The sequence below is a fragment of the Acanthopagrus latus genome, chromosome 11, assembly GCF_904848185.1.
Source record: "Acanthopagrus latus isolate v.2019 chromosome 11, fAcaLat1.1, whole genome shotgun sequence".
Lineage (NCBI taxonomy): Eukaryota > Metazoa > Chordata > Actinopteri > Spariformes > Sparidae > Acanthopagrus > Acanthopagrus latus.
The window spans coordinates 28,080,044-28,101,034 of record NC_051049.1 but is presented as its reverse complement, the minus strand read 5'-3'; the positions used below and the strand labels follow the sequence as shown (position 1 = coordinate 28,101,034).

At 39.8% G+C, this 20,991-nt stretch overlaps 1 protein-coding gene across 1 annotated transcript in view; it reads right to left on the bottom strand.

The window, feature by feature from the left end:
• The window catches only part of exoc2 (exocyst complex component 2), a 49,297-nt gene that overhangs the window by 3,255 nt on the left and 25,051 nt on the right, over nucleotides 1-20,991 (bottom strand). Inside the window, exons 8-23 of the mRNA XM_037115059.1 lie at nucleotides 20,486-20,631; nucleotides 19,237-19,318; nucleotides 19,023-19,125; nucleotides 17,153-17,271; nucleotides 11,993-12,106; nucleotides 11,133-11,257; nucleotides 10,379-10,447; nucleotides 10,130-10,287; nucleotides 9,887-10,008; nucleotides 7,312-7,373; nucleotides 6,873-6,953; nucleotides 5,712-5,771; nucleotides 4,954-5,015; nucleotides 4,792-4,861; nucleotides 2,940-3,056; nucleotides 1,564-1,705 (exon numbers count right to left, since the gene is read on the bottom strand). Of these exons, the coding sequence (XP_036970954.1) occupies nucleotides 1,564-1,705; nucleotides 2,940-3,056; nucleotides 4,792-4,861; nucleotides 4,954-5,015; nucleotides 5,712-5,771; nucleotides 6,873-6,953; nucleotides 7,312-7,373; nucleotides 9,887-10,008; nucleotides 10,130-10,287; nucleotides 10,379-10,447; nucleotides 11,133-11,257; nucleotides 11,993-12,106; nucleotides 17,153-17,271; nucleotides 19,023-19,125; nucleotides 19,237-19,318; nucleotides 20,486-20,631 (1,632 nt within the window). The remainder of the gene's footprint in view (nucleotides 1-1,563; nucleotides 1,706-2,939; nucleotides 3,057-4,791; nucleotides 4,862-4,953; nucleotides 5,016-5,711; nucleotides 5,772-6,872; nucleotides 6,954-7,311; nucleotides 7,374-9,886; nucleotides 10,009-10,129; nucleotides 10,288-10,378; nucleotides 10,448-11,132; nucleotides 11,258-11,992; nucleotides 12,107-17,152; nucleotides 17,272-19,022; nucleotides 19,126-19,236; nucleotides 19,319-20,485; nucleotides 20,632-20,991) is intronic.

Genomic DNA, 20,991 nt, shown 5'->3' with positions numbered 1-20,991 from the left:
ACTAGAAGTTCAAAGTTCAGTTTCACATTTACTATATAACATGTACATTTTCTCTGGGCTCACTGAAAATCCAAAAGATCTTACAAGGTGGGTTTGACACCATGGTTTGTGACATCACAAAAAGTTTGGAAGCCAATCCTGTTCCAATACTCAGCAAACATAAGTGTGATGGGGAAAGCCTGCAGTCCACAAACACTGAGAATGGACTGAAATGTGAAGGGGGAGACATTATGGGCCCTATTTAGAAGGTCTATAGCACATAGTCTAAAGTGCAAAGTGTGTCCAGGTCCATTGCGTTAGCATGGAACAAAGGATTTGTATTCAAACTCTGAATTAATCATGTGTGTGTTCTGCGTGGAACGTAAACTAAACCAATCTGAGTGTCAGCTCCCATTCCCTTTAAGAGCCAGGTACACCAGGACTTGACACATATCAAATAGAGGCAAATGTCTTTGCTGAGGGAAAGGGATGTAATCCTTGGCTGCTGGACCCTCTGCCCCACCATTTCATCAACATCAACAACTCTATTTGACTGTATATGAGAAATTACTCTGATATTAAAGTGAGGAGGAGAAGGATCCCACAGCTACTTCAGTTGTTTAGGGTTAGGGGTTAGGGTTTTCACTGCTCCTTTAAAAAATGACTGTGACCACTATCATTTGTGATAGAAATGTGTGTAAGAAAAGTTCATTATTCATTCTGCTTCATGACATTTTTGACTGTAAAAAGATAACCAATATGGTGCCCCAAAGATCAAAATGAAAACAATATTATTTTTGACTTTAAACAGATCTGTGACGAGATAAAGATATAAAGGACAGACTAAAGTAAATGTGTTGCATCAAACAGTGAAACAAAAAGAGACAACAACAGACTGAAAGTACTGAAACTGGATTTCTAATGCCGTGCAGCACCCACACACCAACATCAGTCCCACACACAAGTGCAACAAGTGAAAGTCTCATATCCTAGATCTGTGGTTTAGTGTCCAAAATGTTCCTCTTTCACATGCAGCCCAAGCACACAAACTCACAGCGACAGGAACAAACCAGAGCAAGGCCTAACTTTCGATCAATGCTGCTTTTAAAGCTGTGTAATGAGCTGCTGCCCACCCGAGGATTCACCCAGAGCTCTCACACACTGACATATTGCTTCACATCCTGTGCGAAGGTAAACCACATATACACATTTAAGTTTCACCTGGGTTTGGAGTGCATCTGGTGAGCAAAAAGTCAAACTAACTCATATGTACACACACACACACAGTGCTGCACACCCACAGCTGAGCACAAAGGCCACGAGACTCTTGGGGGGGACCAACAGAGTGATGTTAGGGGTGTTTACAGTAAGCCATCAAAGAGCTGTACTCCACACATGACACATGAGAACCACAACAACACAGATCACACTAGATTTGTCAAGTTCTCATGCCACAGGCTAATTTCTGCTACAATCGGTTCAGTTAGTGCTTGCCGCGGGTGATTTCCCCTCATCATCTCAGACATATCCCAGGTTTTTTCACATGGACAGCACGCAGATTCAGAAGCTCTCAGTGAGCTGTACCTGTAGGTGGTTGACAGTCTCTCCAATCAAAGTATCCAGCGTAGATGCCCGGCTCAAGAGAGCCTGCGATCGGGTCAGCTCGCCTCTCAATGTAGGCCTCAAAGAGGTTTCTGTCCAGCTGTCGTACAGCGTCCACACTCACCTGGCAGGTCAACGATACACAATGTTACCACAAGTAAATGAAGACAGGAAGTATCCAATATTCTTTTTATTGCCACTCCATAGTGCAATTATGCTGAAATCAATCTATTCATTAGGAGACACATGATCCAACTGTTTTTTTCAGTAATGATGGTAAACCGTGGTTGGACTGTCATATCTGGCTTGTGAAGATCAACAAATCCTTGGTTTTATACCCATCTATCATCTCCATATAAATTATTCATTAAAAAACACCACCCTTCAGTGATTGAACAACAAACAACAAAATATAATACAGATATAGATATTATATATTTGTTCGGGGTCAACCCTTTTCACAAAGAAATCAATGAAGGATCGCCTAAAAGGAAAATAAATCCCACAGCACCAGTCAACATCACATTTAAAATAATGACAATGATGTTCACTGACCGAAATGAAGACCCATTTTATTAGCAAGTCATCCAATGTGTGAAAACGAAAACTTTGATGACTGTTTCTGTTTTGTTTTGATCTGTTAAATCAACGTAATTATTTTCCTAGAAACATGTTGTTTTTTTAAAAAAGAATTTTGTTGTCTCGTGATGTGTCATCAATATGTGTTTCCGATTAAAGCCAAATGATAATCAAATGCTAATATCGAGTTGCCAGGCAGCCCTATATGTGATGGGAGAATGTTTAAATGAATATCCTGTTTGTAGAATTTGTGACTTTATTTTTTTAAATTTGCAGTCTTTCACAGTTTTCACTGTGTTGTTTGGTACCGACATAAAAGGGGAATTCAAAGCTCTATTAACAGCTGGGTTGATATCTGAAGATTAAAATGAAACTGTCAGGCTTATTTTGCTCTTTTAATACAAGTCAAAATAATCTTTCAAAGAAAATGATGTTCACTTGTTTTTACAGGAAAAACCAACTGAACACTTACTGTGATTCAGCCATTAGTCATTGTGTTCAGTTGTGTGTCAGTGTATGTGTGAAGAAGAGAAAGGGGTAATGAAGTTGAACTGAGCTTCCAAGACATCCATGACCTTTACTTTCTTTTTAAAGAGGAGTCATATCTCTGCTCAGAAGAGAATGAGCATCTCTCATCTGCTTTATTTTAAATGACAACACAACACACTTCTCATCAGCACAGTGACACAGAGTATTTTTGTCTTTACATGAAGTCTCTACAGTTATTTTAAAGCATAGCTCTAAATTTGACATGATTATTAACACAGTGTGGCACTGACCTGTGTGATCTTCTCAGTCCCCGTGAAGCCGTGCTTCTCAAAGTGATCGGCCAGGTTCAGGAAGGTGCGCCTCTCCAGGTATTGGCAGTTACTGAGGATGATCAGTAGACGTTGCTCCTGTACCCACAAAAACAGGTTTATATTTGTGAGGACTTTCAGAGACTGAATGTGTTCCCCAGTCCCTGACCATAACCATCACAACTACAGGCCTGGTCCCAAATCTTATCTTTAGCCTGGCTTCAACCTTGTTAGTAGAAGTGAAGACCGCACAAAATGACGTTCTCAAATACGTAGTAACTTTTCTGAATATTCCATCTCAAATAAAATGTTCTGATTTTCTAACTTCTAAACTTGTCTTCACTTTTCTAAATGTCCACACTTCTCAAAAATTGCTTCACTGTCTAAAAGTTCCTTACATTAGCTCACTTGCTACTTTGCCTTGCTGAAATAGACTCTCTGTCTCTTGGTAAAATTCCAACAATAGCTCCAATTTCCAAACTTGTCCACACTTTCTAAAATATTTTCACTCTATGAAATTGTCCCCCCTTTCCACTATTGCATTCACTTTGTGAAAAACGTCCTCACTTTCTTAAAATTTTCAAGCGTTGTCACTTCTTTAACTTGTTCTAATCTCCTTTTCTGAATGTCCTTAGTTAACTAAGCTGATCTTGAATTGCAAGAAAGTACTCGTAAATAGACTGTTTTCACTTGGAAAAATGTCCTTGCTTTGTTGAAACGTTTTCAGTTTCCTAAAATGGCTCCAATTCTTATAGTCACTTTCTAAAATGTCATCACCTCCAAAATTGTCTTCTCCCAACTGCTGTTGAAAGAGTTTACAGAAAATGTCCTTTCCAAAAGTATTCCACCTTCTAAAAGGCTCTATCTTTTCATCTTAAGCCTGCCCACGTTTTCTAAATATGTGTTGTCTCTCCACAATTCCTCACTGATTCCTCTCATCCTAAAATGCCCTATGCAAAAATGCTCAACTTTTTGAAATGTCAAAATGTACCCCAAATCTTCAATATGAATCTCTAAATTTAATCTTAAATGTTCTGCCCTTCAAAAAGATGTCTCAAATTTGGAACTGTTCTTCTTCTCTTTGCTGCAATGTCCTCATTCTCAAAGTCTAATACTAAAAATGGTGCTTTCAAAAATAGACAGAAAAGCACAAACACACAGCACTTCATACAAATGAACAAAGACACAAACACGGAAGAGTGATGACAGAATGGTTAGCCTACATATTGACAACCACAAATGATGTCATCATCGGCAGCAATTTGTTTTTCACACTTGATCTAACCAAGATGGCAGACCTACAGACAAGATAAGAGACTTTAGAGGGCTGATGAAGGAATGGCAGACAGATACCACCGTCCTTATTTGTATGTGGTGGTCTCTAGCTTGACAAATGGACAAACACAAACATCTATATCATAACTGACACCAGTTTTAACTCTGGTCAGCTGCACTCCTTCGAGTCGGACTGCCTAACCCTGCTACACATATTCAGGCTGGGGAAACCCCCTCTGCATCTTGCTCCATTTCCCTTTACCAGAAGCACTCTACACCCTGCTCTTCCTCCTCCTCATCGTCCTCCTCGGCCTCCTCCACTTCGCTACCCCCTTCTCTAACATCTCAAACAAGTTACAGGAAATGAGGATGTATCTGCTTCTTGTCCACAACCAGGAAACAGCCTGATAACATTTTGTGGTTTGAATGAGTGACACACGTGTTTGTCTAGCAGTGTGAAGGAGAGAACCCACGCTTTGGTGATGCCACATGGAGGATTTCAGGTGATCTAAACGCCAAACAGTTTAGAGGAAATAATAAAAAAAAACATCACACTCACAGATGTTGGACTGAAGCCTTCTTGAACGCCAGGAAACCGATTTGGAGAAGACAGGTCCACTGAAATGTTGCTGCACACACACACACACACACACAAAATATTAACATATTTTCACAGTTGTGTACATTAGAACCAAATATATCAACCAGTCAAAATACTTACTGAGATGTATCAATGTCTCCATTTGTTTTAGTGCTCAGCTGCTCCAAGCAGTTTATGAAAACCTGAGTCAAACAAATGAAAACAGATCATGACTCTCTTATTCTATATGATAAACTTTGTCAGCTCACGACAGCTTTAGATGACAGATTAGAAGGTGAGTCAGTGCTTCAGTGGACCGTTTTTCCGTTATTCCTTTAGTAAAGAACAAATCAGGGCGATGTTTCACTAACAGCAGCAGTCACTTCTGGTTAGAAAACTGGTTGATTTGCATTGTGGAGCTACATGAAATCTGTAGATTTGTTTATTTCTGTTTTTTTTCTTTTTTTTTTCCAGCTGTTACTGTAACATTTAAAAACCTCCAGCTTTGGCATGGCTGGCATTCCTGGTGTGCCGATTTTATTAAGAAAAATATTTGTAGTCTGTGGTCCAACAGTGAAATTAGATAGCCAACCTGATGTTAGTGAAAGTGTTGTTATAATTGAGAAATGAGAGCATAAAGCATGCATTTTACATGACTAACGTGCACATTTTAAATTAACATTGGGAAAAAAGAAGGTTCAATTGTGTGCAAGTGAGCATGTCAGTCAAATCAATTTTATTTTCCTAGCCTGAGATGAATGCCTCAGTGGGCTTTACAAACTGTACAATGTACGTTGAATGACCTACTCCTTCCTTAGACCCTCGATTCGAATAAGGCAAGATGCCCCATAATAAACAGTTAATGTCAGTACTGCTGACTGCAGGCTGATAGATCTTACCTTCATTATGCTCACACTGAGCTCTGTGGCCTGATCCTGGACCTGATCCAACTGCAGCACCTGATCAAAAACACAGTGAAACAACATCAGAAAAGCCCCACTATCCTGTTCAAGTCAACCTGGTATTAAATGGTGTGTGTTTTTGTGCACTGATATATTTATTGGGCATAATCTCATATGGTTTGTTTCTAGTTTCTGTATGAAAGGTGCACCATGTGTTCTGGGGACTCTCCTCTGAGGATGGCGTGTTTATTCAGTAATGGAAATAAATAAATAACTAGGTCTGTCAATTGATTAAAATATTTCATCACAATCAATTGCACAATTGTCTATAGTTAACATCGCAAATTAATGGCACATACTTTATCTGTTCTAAATGTATCTTAACAGATATTTTTCAAGTTGTTAGTACTGTTAAGTTATCTGCTGAGCCAGCAAGTGGTGTTTGAGACTCAAGACCCTTTTCTTTATTGATTTCTGCTCAAGGAGGTTTGTTTCTGCTTGCCCTCCACAATGTTATTGCTGCATCGCTTACTGATCTCCCAAACTATAAGGTGTGCTGAGGGTCATAACCTGTGTACATTAATCGCGTGTCCAAAAAATGAACGCTGTTAAGAGGACTTTGCCGTATTATCGTTATTATCGTGTCAACTTTGTAAGCCCTAATTATTACCTCTTAAATAATGTAAATCATATCATTCGAATTTCTATTCCAAAACTACGTAGTGCACCTTTAAATGGAGGAATCCATGATTCTTGCTATATTCACCAGAACTGCTTTGCTCAATGATTACATGGTGGTGATTTGGTGTGAGCTAAACTGCACCTGAAGCAGCAGAGAGTAAACATTTTCTTTGACTACACTTTATTGATTGTAGTTCAGTTATTCATTCTCGGCTTTGACACATCCTGAAAGGAAGCAGCATCTAGTGACAGTGCATGTTTGACACCAGTACCCTCTGCAATGGAAGATGTTCAAGTATGGGATATTCAAAGTGTGTTAGAAACAAATGTTTGGGACTGGCCAAACATATGACAGACACTGACGCAGCAAAGCAAGCACTCAAAAAAGTGCTTCACAAGGCAAGCTGTGGTAACGATTCAACAGATTCTTCTGCTACTCTAGTTATTTGTATTGATGACTGTGGGCGATTTTCTTACATTTATTTCTCCTGGTTTGATCTCCAGAGGCTCTTTGAGTGACTGCAGCATCTGGACCATGCACTGTTCAAACTGTGAAGGCTGCGCATAAAACAAGACAACTCAGATTATAAAACCTGCCCTCTGAAGACATTCATTTCGACTTCATCATACGAGGTTGGCAACCTAAACAGCAACACAAACACATTACACTGTATCTTTAAAGGTCACAGGGGACGCTTTGTGACACAAAAATTGTTTGAAATCTTAAAAAAAGTAAAAGAAAATTCTTTCGTGTTTTAAAATAGAAAGAGACCTAGCTACAAAAAAAACCATATATTTAAAGTGCAATACTAATATTGATGTGTGTCTTTGAGTGCATATCTGACATGGGACTGACAGTTTGCTGGCATATCCATCATTTCTCATTATATGACATACTACTATAACACATCCTTACCAGGCTGGTGATTCCCTCATTATCAACCACCCAGTCCTCCTTCTCAGCGAGCCTCTTGACATCTGAGTGTGTACAAAGCACAAAAATGAATCAAGAGACAATTACCTGAAACCTTTCTGCAGTTTACTTGAGTCACAGACCAAAAAAAAAAACCCTTTCAACATCTGAAGTTTGATCACTTTCACACAGGCTCGTTACAATGAAATATGATCAGAGTTAAGGATTTCTGAGGAAAAACACCAACATGGTACAAAATCAAACTCTTTGTGTCGAGACCACAATTTGATGCGAGTGAGGTGGAAAGTTAAGTGAAAATCAGTCACTCTTCTAAAAATGACCATGACTAACCACAAGTGAAACTGGCATGTCTGGTTTTAGTCTCATAACACTTTCTCCATTACTTCCCTAGAAGTTGTAAGAGGTAAAAGGTGACAGTTAAGGACACTGACCGCAAAATACTCAAAAAAGGAATGCAGCACCAACAGGTATGTCTCTTTATCGCCAGTGCTGTGTTTGTATTTAAGAATGGTGCCGTTATAAATCTGCACTTATGATCTGCGTCTGTGTCCCAATTCCACAAGACATACTGCTTGTTTACAGAATGTATTATATACTAATATACACCAATTGTTACAGTAGTTGTACACAAGAAACTACTGTGTTTGAATATTCTGTGCTAACAAGAATTGATAGAATGCTTGCAGTACACATTCCTTCAATGTTTGTTATTTGTGTTTTTTATTATTTCACACCATGCCACCATTTTAATTTTTAGAATATTTTCCTTTCCATCATTAAATTCAACAACAAAAAAATATAGTGCTTCAAAAGTTTAACATATATTCTTTAGTTTTCCAGTGTGAACAAGTCTTACAAACAATATTATGTTTAGTTTTATTGCTACATATTTAAGAATTTACTAATTTTCTTCTTAGTATTTAAAATAAAAGATGGCATATCTAAAATACCAAAATCCAGGTGATAATGGATGATAAAGATATTACTAGAAGAGGAATTCTGTTATTGTCATGTGTATAAGATGAGTGTGGTGCAAAATCAGCATCATCTGTATTTTGGTTATAAAATGACATGACATGACAAGCACAGTTGGGGAGACTTAAACTACATGTAGTGAAACTCTCACCAAAAAGAAACCTAGGCTTTATTTGTGAATATATACAAGTCAAACCTTCGTGTAAAAGCATAATTACGACGAAAGAGGCACTTTGAAGATTTACCGTAGTTTGTTTTCGGGCAAACAAATTTTCAATGAAGTGCTAGGGCACTCGTACGCTAGCATCAAAATCGCTATTTTTAAAACACTAAGAAGGCTCAACACAACATGAAACTTTGCTCGTAGTATCACCAGGGTCTCTACACATGAACACGAGCATTGAGAACATTGTTTGTGTATACAGTTTCCTAAAAAGAAGGTTTTTGAACTACTCATGTTAGCAGCTGTATTTTCGACGCGCCGCCGTCATGGCAGACAAAAGGTGTCGATCCCAGAGTGTGACCCAACAGAAAGGCATGAGGAGCGGTCCATCCTTACTCTCTTTCCTGTTAGGTCACAGTTAAACTACGTTCATATTTTGTGCTGTGTCAAGTATTTTAACTAATTCTTGGGTCATTTTTTGTAGTTTAACAACTCAATTACAATCTTGACCAATGATGACCAATAAATATTTTTTTTATAAAAAAATATCAATATAATATACATTTCATTTTATTTTTCCTTGAATAAAGGCATGAAACATGTCATGACATGCTAAACCAACACTGCCTCTAATTGGCTTGCCCTTGCAGCCCTCAAATGCTTCACAGAGTTGGGGTGGGAAGGTCTTTGTGCCAAGGAAGGCAGTGCTCATAGGGCACAAGCACGTCATGGACAACCCTCCTGTACCCCCGATGCGACCTCGAATGCGCCAGCCCAACAATGGCCATATTTGAGCATGCACATGTTGGTTATAGATGCATATACAGACATGACCTACATGTTCACATGTGAGCTCTCCAAGCCAGAACAACAAAAATGTCAACCAGATGAGTCCCCACAAAATGCTTTCAAATCTCTACCCAGAATGTCCGAAGTGTTTGTGCAGTTCAACACCGATGTCCAAGCCAGTGCAGCATGTGTGGCTTTTTAGTGTTGGTAAAGATGTTTTTAATGCCAAATGCACCCGGCTGTCTGATAAAAACTTTTAGAGACTGCTCATGTGTTCTGTCAACAAGTGATGCTACCCTGGCATCTAGTTCTAGTGTTCTAAAGTGCCTCTGGACTTTCTGCTGGCATGTGAACTTTTTGTATGCTATTATATTTTGCTTCATATACACCACGTGTTGATTTATTTAACACTGAGTTAAATGATTATGATGAGTACAAGTAGTTGCTAAAGCTACTTTTTTTAGCAGTAGTTTTACAAACTACATTTCTCCAGGGGTAGAAATGTAGTTTGTTTAAACTACTGCCAGGCTAAAGTACATGTGGTTTTACAAGCTACATTTGCAAAGTAGCTTCCCCAACACTGATGACAAGACATGCATGATTGTTCCAGCTCACAGAGTCCTCTCCCACCTTCTGTAGTGTGCAGAAGAGTCACCATGAGGCAGTGAACTCTCATCTCCAGCAGCAGATCCTGGATCACCTGCAGCAAATCGTTGGGGATCTCCAGGGCAGACAGAGCATCATGGCAACCCCTGGATGAGAGACAGCAGAGGCAGCAGAGAGAGAGAGAAGCCATTCAATGGTATGGCAGGCATGGAGAGATATCAGAACTGTACATAATCAATGAGAAACAAGTTCAAACAGAGTGAGAACCTGACGGTGTGGATGATTTGTGTCAGCCAGGCTCCAGTGAGCTCTGTCTTGTTCTCCCAACCTCCGTAAAGATTTAAATCTGTCTGTGGCAGGGTGGTAGGGAGAAGTGCACCCCGAACGAGCTTCACCAGCCTGTGAGTCATCTCCTCGATCATTTTCTATAAACACACACCGTACATACAAACAACATGTTACGGTGATGTTTATCTTAAAAACTAAAGTAAGTATGACTGTCACAATGATTCATACCTTAAAGTCGTTCTGTCTCTGTCTGGCATTCTTCTTCGATTTTTCCACCTGCCCAGATTTTTCCCCGGTCTGCAGAGGCAAAAAACTTTATCATCTTCAAATTTAAACAAATCATCCAGACAGATCATCCCATTACTATTTTGTTTTGTCTTTTTTGCCTTTATTCCAAAGCTGACACTGCACTATTGTTAGTAGTTTTGTGAGACCAATCAAATTCATGTATCTGAAGGGTTAGATACCTAGAAAGGTAAGGGGAAAAAATTGTTTGAGATTCGGATGAATACATCTGAAGTGCACTGAAAGTAGTATTTTTATCACCATGTCCTTTAAAATAAATAAGTTAGTAGTTTCACTAAAGAGGACATTTTATTGACTGTCAACATTTCAAACTTTACCAAATGGCCTTCAGTAAACAGTTCTTCTGACTGCCCGTGGATAAAGACACAAATATACATTCAGATATTTCTTTGGTGTAATAAAGGTGTCAGTTTGTCGAGTGCTGGCTATAAATGTAAGTCTGTTGATTAAAAACTCATTTGGTCTTTACAAATGGAAAGATATATATGTTTATTTTCACATGGAGCGGGGATGTGAGATCTGATTGAATGTTGAGACACATTCTAAAGCCAGGTGTGAACTGACGGACTCAGAGCTGTCCACTAGTGATTGGATCACCAAGCATGCAGATCAATGTCAGGTATGAACACACTTTATGTGTTTATTGGCACTATACAACCTCATCACTGGTATTTACCTCACTAAAAAGACTTCCGTTAACATAAGAAATCCAAAGCTTCCAGAAGTTGGGCAACTGACCGATCACCACATCCGACAGCTTCTCCACAAACTGCACCTGCTGGGGGGTTTCAAAACGCCAGGCTGCAACACAGACAGACACAAACTTTATTACACAAACAAGGGCTGGGCAATATATATATATAACATTATATCACTAATCCAATGTGAGAATATATATCATCTATCTTCTTCTTGTAATACTTATCTTTACCCATAAATCATTATATTCATGATATTGATGAGTATTTATCAATATTTACCAATAGCCATCATTACAACATTGTCACAGAAATAAAAAATGAGATATTTGTTCAAAAACACATTATTTAATATTAACATATCAAAATGATATTTGATTTTGTCATCTATTCCTAGCATCAATTAAGTGCTTTTGAGGAGATATCAGAATATCAAAACTTATGATGTGCTGTAAACACAACAAGCCTAAAAATATTACAGGATTATTTCAAGGCCACATTGCCCAACCGTAACACATATCCACTGACACTAAATACAAATCAATGATGTACTGGAAGGTGTTAGGGGGTCTAAAGGATGAACCAGCAAACCGTTAAAATGTGTGCTTCAAAGAATCACTGGAGGATATATCTCACTTCCAGGTACAACAGCTTTGTTTATGTTTGTACATTTATTGCAGCTCCCTTACGCACGACTCATATACTGTGATTCCCCTAAGCACTGTATATGACAAGAAGTGTTACACACAAACAAACAGAAGCAGGGGGAGGCTAAACAGGGAAATCCCTCCTCAGCACCGAATGTGTTGCTGAGTTATAAGATGATTGTTGTGCTCACTGCTGGGTCGAGGTGTTCGAAGACTGCCCCCTCTCTTCAGAGACGCCGTGTGGCTGAGCCTGCCTATGGCAGACGGACGGGTATCCCCCTCCGAGTCCACCGCTCCGACGCTCACTGACAGACAGAACAAAAGGGGGAGAAAGAGAGGGAAGGGGGCGAGATATGAGAAATGAACTTGGAGGAAAGAGAAACACATACTTGAGATATCAAATAATCAAATAAGCCATTTTCATAATTCCACATTCCTCAATAAGCTCAGCAGGCTTTCACACCAAACAATCCTCCCTCGCCCCTCTCGGCCTTTCTTTATTTGTGTTCTGATCGGTCTCTGCCGTGGGCCGCAGCTGAGAGAATGTCCCGTTGTTTCCAGGGTGAGGAAACAGAGCTGTGGGCTTTGTGAGCACCGGGGTTAAGTGGGTTTACGTCGGCCACACTGGGCTCAGTTATGGCTGATCCTCAGGCAAAAACCAGAACTCCACTAGATGGCAACAGGGAGCTTTGCAGCAGCGACAAACGAGCAAGTCGTTCTGCAACCGCACACTCCTATCTCGGCTAGTGAGAGGATAACTACAGTGCAATGACTCCATGAGATGACTTTAAGATAACTGAAGAGAGGGTGAAAGTCGACAAAGGAATGAAAGTGAAACAGGTCGGCATAGAAAGGGTCAAAGTTACTACAATGAAAATGAAACTCTGCAGACGAGTTAGTGCAACGCTGCAATCCGCCCACATGTAGTTTGTCTACACGAAGAGAAATGGATGGCCACATTTCCAAAACATGTGTCTGACACACACAGAGAAGAGTGCTCTGGTGAGTCACAGACTGACACAGTGTGTAAGCAAGTATTGAGAAATCCCCAAGCAAAGGAGCAAATGCGGTTGAACCGAATGTGCATATAACACAGACCTCCAGACAGGAAAATGTAAGGAAATTTTCATTTGAGTCATCTGAATCTGTAAACACACTAAGCGTTCTCACATCACACACACACACATGCACACACACACGCACGCACACTCAGCCCTTATGGAACTGTGCTGTCTGTCTCTGTGATGTTTTCCTCTCTTTTTACAGGGATGGGAGCTGCTGTTGATCCAGGTGTCAGCTGAACCCCCACTGTTCTTAGAATGTGTATGTGTGTGTGACAGTTTAGGTGTGAGTGCTTATGTGTGTGCAAGGCGGCTTTATGTGTTCAAACCAATCTTCATGCTGCCGTGCTGTTTCTCACAAACAGTCTGAGGGTTAAAATACAGGAACCGCTGTGTGTGCATGTGTTGAAGACACTGAGACAATGTGTGTCACCTGCTCACTTCCTCATCAGGTCTGATGTTTCTCCGCAGGTCGGAGGAGTTCCTGTTCCTCGAGGGGTCACTTACCCTGACCACACACCCATGCTTTCTCTCTAAACACACACACACACACACACACACACACACACACACACACACACACACACACACACACACACACACACACACACACACACACACACACACACACACACACCTTACTGACTCGTGTTTAAATTTAGCTTACTTCCCACGCAAACGAAAATAAAACATACATCATCATTATAGTATGCATTTTTCATATGATTGTTTGTTATGTTAAACACTGTTTATCATTTTTTATTATTGTTATTACTACTTTTTTAAATTTACACAAAAATAAAAAAAAGTGACTTCCCGGCCATATTTTTTGTCTCACGTGTCCTCTCACTGTTCAACATGAGAGAACCACCAGATTAAAAGGCAATAAAAGTGCCTTTGAAGTATTGGCAGCTGAGAATATGTGTCTGGTATTTAAAAAGTAAAGACAAAGATGGTAAATCAGTTTTACCCTAACATTTCATTTCAGCTTCTTGTTGAACTTTTCACTGCTTTCTTTCACCAGCTTTTTAATATTGAACAGATAATAAAGTGAAACAGATAAGACAATGAGTTTCTTGATTTCTTTGAGGAGAAAAAAAAATCAAATGATTACCATTCTAATTGAAGTATAATAATTTACACGTTTCTCCTAGAACGTTATCGACAGAGTCTAAAATCACAACCGCATGCTTCATCTACGAACACTCAAACCCATGTAATTGTTCACTGACAAACCAATTTTCCTATGAACAAAATTTCCTGATAATTGTGTTGATATTGGCAGAAGAGGAGCTGTTCAGGAAGTAAGAGTTCTGCAGTTTATAATTGAATTGGGCAGAGTCAGATTGCAGCACCGGGGCGCAACGAGACTGTTTAGACATACGGAAGCAACTTGCGCTGCTTTGCTTCCTCACAAGAAAACTTCAGGCTTTTGGTACAACAGAGACAGATTTCATGTTTAAGACAATTTATATAGTAATTAATGGAATCATAACTACACCAGAACAACCTCTGACCTTATATTCTGGACTGAGAAACACAAGAAACAGAATATGACATTAGTTAGTGCAAACATGAGTGATCCATCACAGAGGAATAATCCCTGCCACGTGTGAAGCTGACAATAGCATAAAAGATGGTTTATAAATACACTGAGCTGGTACATGTGATACGAGGAGGAAGAGCAGGAGGCTGCCTGCAGAGGGGAGGCTGTGAGGTACTCCGTAAGGGGGATTCTGGCTATTTGAGAGAGGGGTATGAGGGTGGGAGGGAAGAGGAGGAAGACTGGGTCGGGGGGATTTTGTGGTGGATGTGGTTTCATGTTGGTGGCTGTTCAAGGGCTGCCTCGGTGGATGGATGTTTCAAGAGGCATGGGTTTCGTAGTTGGGCGAGAGGTGAGCAGCAAAGAGCGGGGATGGTAAATAGCTACCAGGTGTATGTGTGCGTGAGAGGAAGAGGTGGGGAGAGAGGGGCTCGCTGTTAAGTGTGACAGCGGATGGACAGGAGACAGCAGGCTGTGGCAAACAACAAGAGAGGTAATGACAGAAAAAGAGAAGGATCGTGTGCTTGTTCATGTAGGTGCTTTTTGTCATTATGTATATGAAGACTTCTCTTCACAGACAGATAACACTGTCAGTCAACTGCTGAAATGTGTCAGTGTATGTTGGAGTTTATGACCAGTGGTCATGCTGTTTAGATGAGGTCCCCGCTGTATTTGTATTGTTTACTCTACTAGCACCCTGGCCACCATTCCAGGAACAACGCTGGGCAATAAGGTGTTTCTAGCCTAGTGGCCACAGTCAGAATTGCAGACCACATGACAATTACTATAGCTGGAATGATAATGGAATAGTTGATAAGCCGATAAATTGATAAGTCAAGTGACAGCAAATTTGCATTTTCTTTAATTTTGTATGTTCATATTCAATTAATCTTTTAATCAATTATTCAAGCAAAAGTATAAAATATTTGCTGCTTCCAGCTCCTTAAATGTGCGCATTTGTGGACGTTTATCATCTATTATAGTGGATGAACAGTTTCTGGGGGTTTGGACTGTTAGTGTGACAAAAGAAGCAATTTGAATGATGATCATTTTTCACTTTTTTGATATTTCATTGGCTAAACCAATAATCACTGAAAGAATCAACAGATTAATCAAAAATCTACATAATCATAATAAATTAGTTGTAGCCCTGATGACCACTGGGCTGAAAATACTTTTTTCCATGAAAGAAACAGCTGAATTCAATTTTCAGAGCTCACAAACACTGACAACATAACTTTTTGTGTTATTAGAAGTTATATTTGGTCCAATAAAAATAAAAATGTTCCAAGACAGGGACTCTGCTGAGCAAGCTCTTTATGTACCCAAAGAAGTTGGAAGCCTGAAAAACCTTGTGTCACTCTCAAAAAATTCTGTTTTGCAAATGTTTTGATGAGAAACACCAAACGTAAACAGAATTGTGTTTATTTAGGAGAAAACTTCACAGGGTGCCTTTAAGACAACCTTCATTTACATTTTCATTAAAAGTGACCTAATGTGGTTGTGCGGATCATGTCTGTCCTCTCTTGGTGGCAAAGGTGGAGGTATCGAGATGTTATTAACCACCGCAAAAAAGCCCTCACAAACTCAAACTCAGGTCCTGCCTGCTGGAAACAGTCAAGTTTGGTTTCTTTTAAATACGAAGGTGATCTTTCTCTCATCTTAACCAAGCAGCTCTTGTTGGCTAAACCTAAAGGACCTTAAACAGAGATGTGGAAGCTCAAGAGTCTTGTTTGGAGAAGTCATTTTTCTTGGAAAACACTGACAAATGTTTATTTTGTTTATTTACATATTGTCAGCATTGTATAGTATATAGAATATTGTTTGATCTAATGTTCCTCTTGAATTAAAAAGATGCATTTTATATTTTCATACTTTATATTTTATACTTTTACTGTTATACTAAAATAATTAACTGTAAATGTGCATTTCTCACTATGTGTTTCTATGCATTTTTGCAAAGCAGCAATTTTCAGAATACCTGGGTTGATTGTGATTTGCATGCGATTTGCATGCAATTGCAGCTACACTCCTTGCCACATGTTGATCTGCTGTGGAATGCACGTGTGGAGTGAAAAGGGGCCATCCCTGACATGATAATCAAGATGATATTTAACTGTGGAGAGGCAGGGAGCAAACCAACCCCCAGATCCATCAAGCCTGAGCCCCGGAAACCACTGTTACCCTTAGCATTAGACATGTTTATGTTCCAGCTCCACTATGTGAAGCAGCCACCCACTCACAGTGTATCTGTATGGGTACCTTTGTGTAAGTATGGGTGTAGGAGTGTGAGTGTGTGTGTGTGTCTGGTGAATCGCTGTTCTTCCTGAGTGGACGGTTTCACGTTCACATTTTTCTGCTGGCTGATTTAACAGAGAAACAGCTTAATTGGGGTTAATTGCTCCAATCCATCTGTGAAGCTTTGTGTGAGTGAGAAAGAGAGTTTGTATGTGTGCGTGTGCAGTAACATGTCAAGCCCTGAAATCCAAAGCCAAAGCCAATGCTCCCTCACTTTCATCTTATTCATACATTCATGAAAAAATAAACAGTTGGGCTTCAGGCAGGGGCGGGCGGTGAAGGGGGGCTGGTACAACAGAGAGGCAGCTGGCTCGCTCTCTTCTCTCAGCTACCTTCAGACTCACATGACATCCACCAGCCGCCTGATTGGAAATGCTAAATAGAGGCTTTTCACGTCATGTGTAAAGCGAGTCAGCTTAGACATGTGCGTGCTTGTGTGAGTTAGTCACCTCTCTGGCCACCAATGAACTCATCTCTGCAGTTCTGCATCAGCTGCAGGATCCACTTGTGCTGAGCGTAGATGCACAGCCATGCTGGGTCACCTGGAGCGTGCAGGTCAGACAGGTATCTAAACAACACACAAAGCACACAGGTGTGTCAAATTTACAGCTGAGGAAGAAAAAAAAGGAAAACATTCTCCTATTGTGATGGGGTGCTGGTTTGCAGGTACAGTAGACATCAGAGGAAAGAGGAGGGAGCAGAACACCTGACATTTGACAATCGACTCCTGAAGGATAAAGGTAAATAAATACTTTAATACAGCAAATAATGTGCCTTAGTATGGTATTCCACCACAAAATACCAGCACAGCTTCATGCTCATAGGCAAAGTTTCTCCAAGGAAACTCTGCTCTCCATGCTCATCTCTCATTAGAGATACCTCGTGGTATCTGCATTTGCTATATCTCCACATTAATTAATACTAATCTAATTTGTCCTCAATCTGTATAGAGTGCATACATTCACAGTTAGCTCAGATATACATTTCATAAAGATGTCAATAAAAGGCTTTCAGCATCCACATCCACAGCATCCATTCTGGATACCATATAAAAGGCAAGACCAGAATTCAGAGTTAAGATCAAGAAGTAGAAAAAGATGGACACTTACATTCAAATTACAAAAAGAAGATAAAAAAAAATTACCTCAGGGGCCATGTTCAATGATTATGTAAAAAAACAGCTTCCTTTATTTTAATTAGTTGTAAAATGTGAATAAAATGTTTGGTTGTGTTATTGATCTTTAACACTTGTGGCCTGGTATGTGTGTGATGTTCAAATCACTGCTCATCCAGTATCAGACTTGTGTCATACTGAACGAAAAAAGCATGTGCACACCAAATATGTGTAGGATTTGAAAGTGTGCTTTTTGAATTCATGACATAATCACATAAGAATTCCATAGGGGTTTTAAGTCAGTGTGTAAATATAGATGCTTACAAACTCAAAGCACAATTTAATGTTTTTGCTCACTGCATAAATGTATGCAGGGATGAAGATAAATGAAAGTCAGCTGTAAAAAAGGCTATTTCAATCTTCTTGCCCGCCTCTGAACGCTTCACCTTCTTTCATCTAACATTTCTCCTCAGAGACCTGTGGGGTGACATGACTCTGAGCTGTGGCCTGGCTCCCTCTACTGTCATCCTCTGAACCGACTGTGCATTTGTTTCTTATTAGGTGGCATCTTTCAGAGGTCTGAGCACTCAAGGGCACAAAACATACACACACACGCACATGCACACAGCTCCCACCATTCACCATCCTTTGGCAAGAGTAAACAGGAGCTGAGTGGGCGTTCAGAGCCGTGCCTAATGCAGCAGGATGAAAGATGTTGCCGTGTGGTTGAGAACTGGTCTCTGTGATCCTGACGGGTTGGTCTTAACAATAATAAATCGGGAGAGACCACAAGTATGAATGGACAGATGGATAGAGGGCAGAAAGAGGGAAAGAAAGGCAAGACAAGAGAGAAAAATAGAAACAGAAAAAAAGAGAACGGGACAACGGAAAGCTGAGAAGAAGAGTGAACATTCAGAGAAAAGCGAGAGGCAGACAGAAGAAAGTTGGAGGAAGTTCTGGTAAACGATGACACAGACAGACATCAAATAATCTAAAACGAGTCTAATGGAGTATCAGACTGTATGTTTAATATACACGGATTGTTCGCAACGTGCAGGAAGCGTGTGACACGTACACATGTAAAGAGTGTGAAATGTGGAAAACACAGCTTAACATGTAGATTAATGTTATCCAAGAGTATGAGGTGTGTACAGCAAACTTCATGACGACTAAAAGGAATACAGATGAAATAACTTTAAAGAAACCTGATGTATCTCTTCTGGTCGTGCAGTGTTGATGGGGTCTGCAGCAGTTTTTCCAGGAGGAGACTCCTCAGAGCTCCGATCCTCGTCTCAACCTCGGCATACACTAAAACAGAATGATGCGAAAACAGTTTTAATCAAGAATAAATGAAAAAACATTTGCTTTTACTTCATTTCATTAATTCTATTAAATAAGAACAATGAAAAATGTATTCACCTTTTTTGAAAACAGGGACCTCAGTATTGCCAAAAAGAGACTTGGCTTTCTCATAGTCATTGATCACCACGTCGTAATCTCCCTGAGAGAGAAAAGTCAGCTAGGTTAATTAATTATATTAAAAATAACTCATCTGACAGGCACAGAATATTTAAGCCTCTCTAGGTCCATCCTCTGGATGATGGCCATTCAATCTGTGCAATAAAACAAATATACTTTAACATAAATACTGGGAAACACTGCAATAAAGAAAACTTTAACTTTGAAGTAACAATTAATAATTAAAATTTGCAGTAACCCCACAATGTTGAATGGTCTTTTGTTTGTAGGGCTGTCAGATTTGAGCTCAACCACTTTTAGCTATGTGAATCAACTATACTACAAACAACAGCTACACGGGCTGACAGCAATATGTAATAAGTTGAAGCTCTCAAACAGAGACACATAAGGTGTTTTTTAACCTTTATTTGTTGGTTTCACTAAGAGCAATACTCTCTTTTTCAGAACAGCTCCAATGACATTCTCAAAGTTACACATTCACACTGGGAGTGGTTGGGGTTACAGGCCTCGCTCACATTCCAAATAAAGTAAATGCTTAGAATGCTTAGCTTAAAAAAGCAAAAACAATTACTAGAGACTCTATGATTGCTAAATTTGTTAAGTAGTTTTAGATAGATTTAAGTGTTTTATAGTCATTGTTTTTCTTGGGTTATATTATGTATTTATGTGCTACTTGCTTGCTGTTGTATTTTTAAAGGCTGCTGTTAGGACAGGGAATTTTCCCCGAGGAGGGACAATAAAGTTAAGTGAAATGAGGTGAAAGTGAACACACTCATGGACCTGTAATTGCTTCTCATGGGGGCCATTATGTTTGCAGTATTTTATCCTAACTGATGAATTTTAAGCCACACCTTCCGTGTACTGGTCAGAGCAAACACTGTTCTCTCACAATATTACCATCATTTGCAATGACAATGTTCTGTTATGACAGCAAAATGAACTCAAGATTAGTTTCATGTACACCAAGTCAATGACAAAATCCTCACAAATAAGAAGACCTAAACACATTTTCACCTCCTCCATCACCTAACAGAGAGCTGAAGGCTTCATCCAATGTCTCACTACACGCAGTCACTCAAATGACAGCATTACAAGCATGCTGGTGTGGAGGCAAAGGGAAGCTATACTTATTTTGCATTGGGTACTTAAGAGTCATACATGTGCTGGTGCTTCTACTGTTATTCAGTACCTTTTGGATGTTGCGTTCAATGTTGAGTGGCAGGTTGAAGAGAAACTTGAAACGCTGCAGGACATTGAGTGCATTGCGTGTGGAGTCAGCTTTGTCTTTCCGACCCAAGACCTCCTGGAAAAGAGTATCCGCTGTATCACTCGCTCCTGTGAGAAGGACGGAGAGAGACAGAGAGTGAGTGAGAGGGAAAGAGGCAGGAGAAAATAAGAAACTGGGATACTATAAAAATAAATGATGATACCACATTTCCCTTTTAATGTCGGTCTCTGGTTTTCTTCCTGCTCTGTCTGCTATCTGACACAGTAGAGCTCCTTCTCCAGCTAAGGAGAAAGTGACAGCTATCTCTTACTGAGACAGCTTCGTGGAACCTCTGCACAGCTAACAGCTTCGTGGGTGGCCCTGGATGTGCCGTCAAATAGAAAAAAAAAAAGTTCCTCTAATCACAACAAAAACCCCACCCCCAAAACAAAATCCCTGAAGGAAAACCAGCATGGGACTGAACAGAG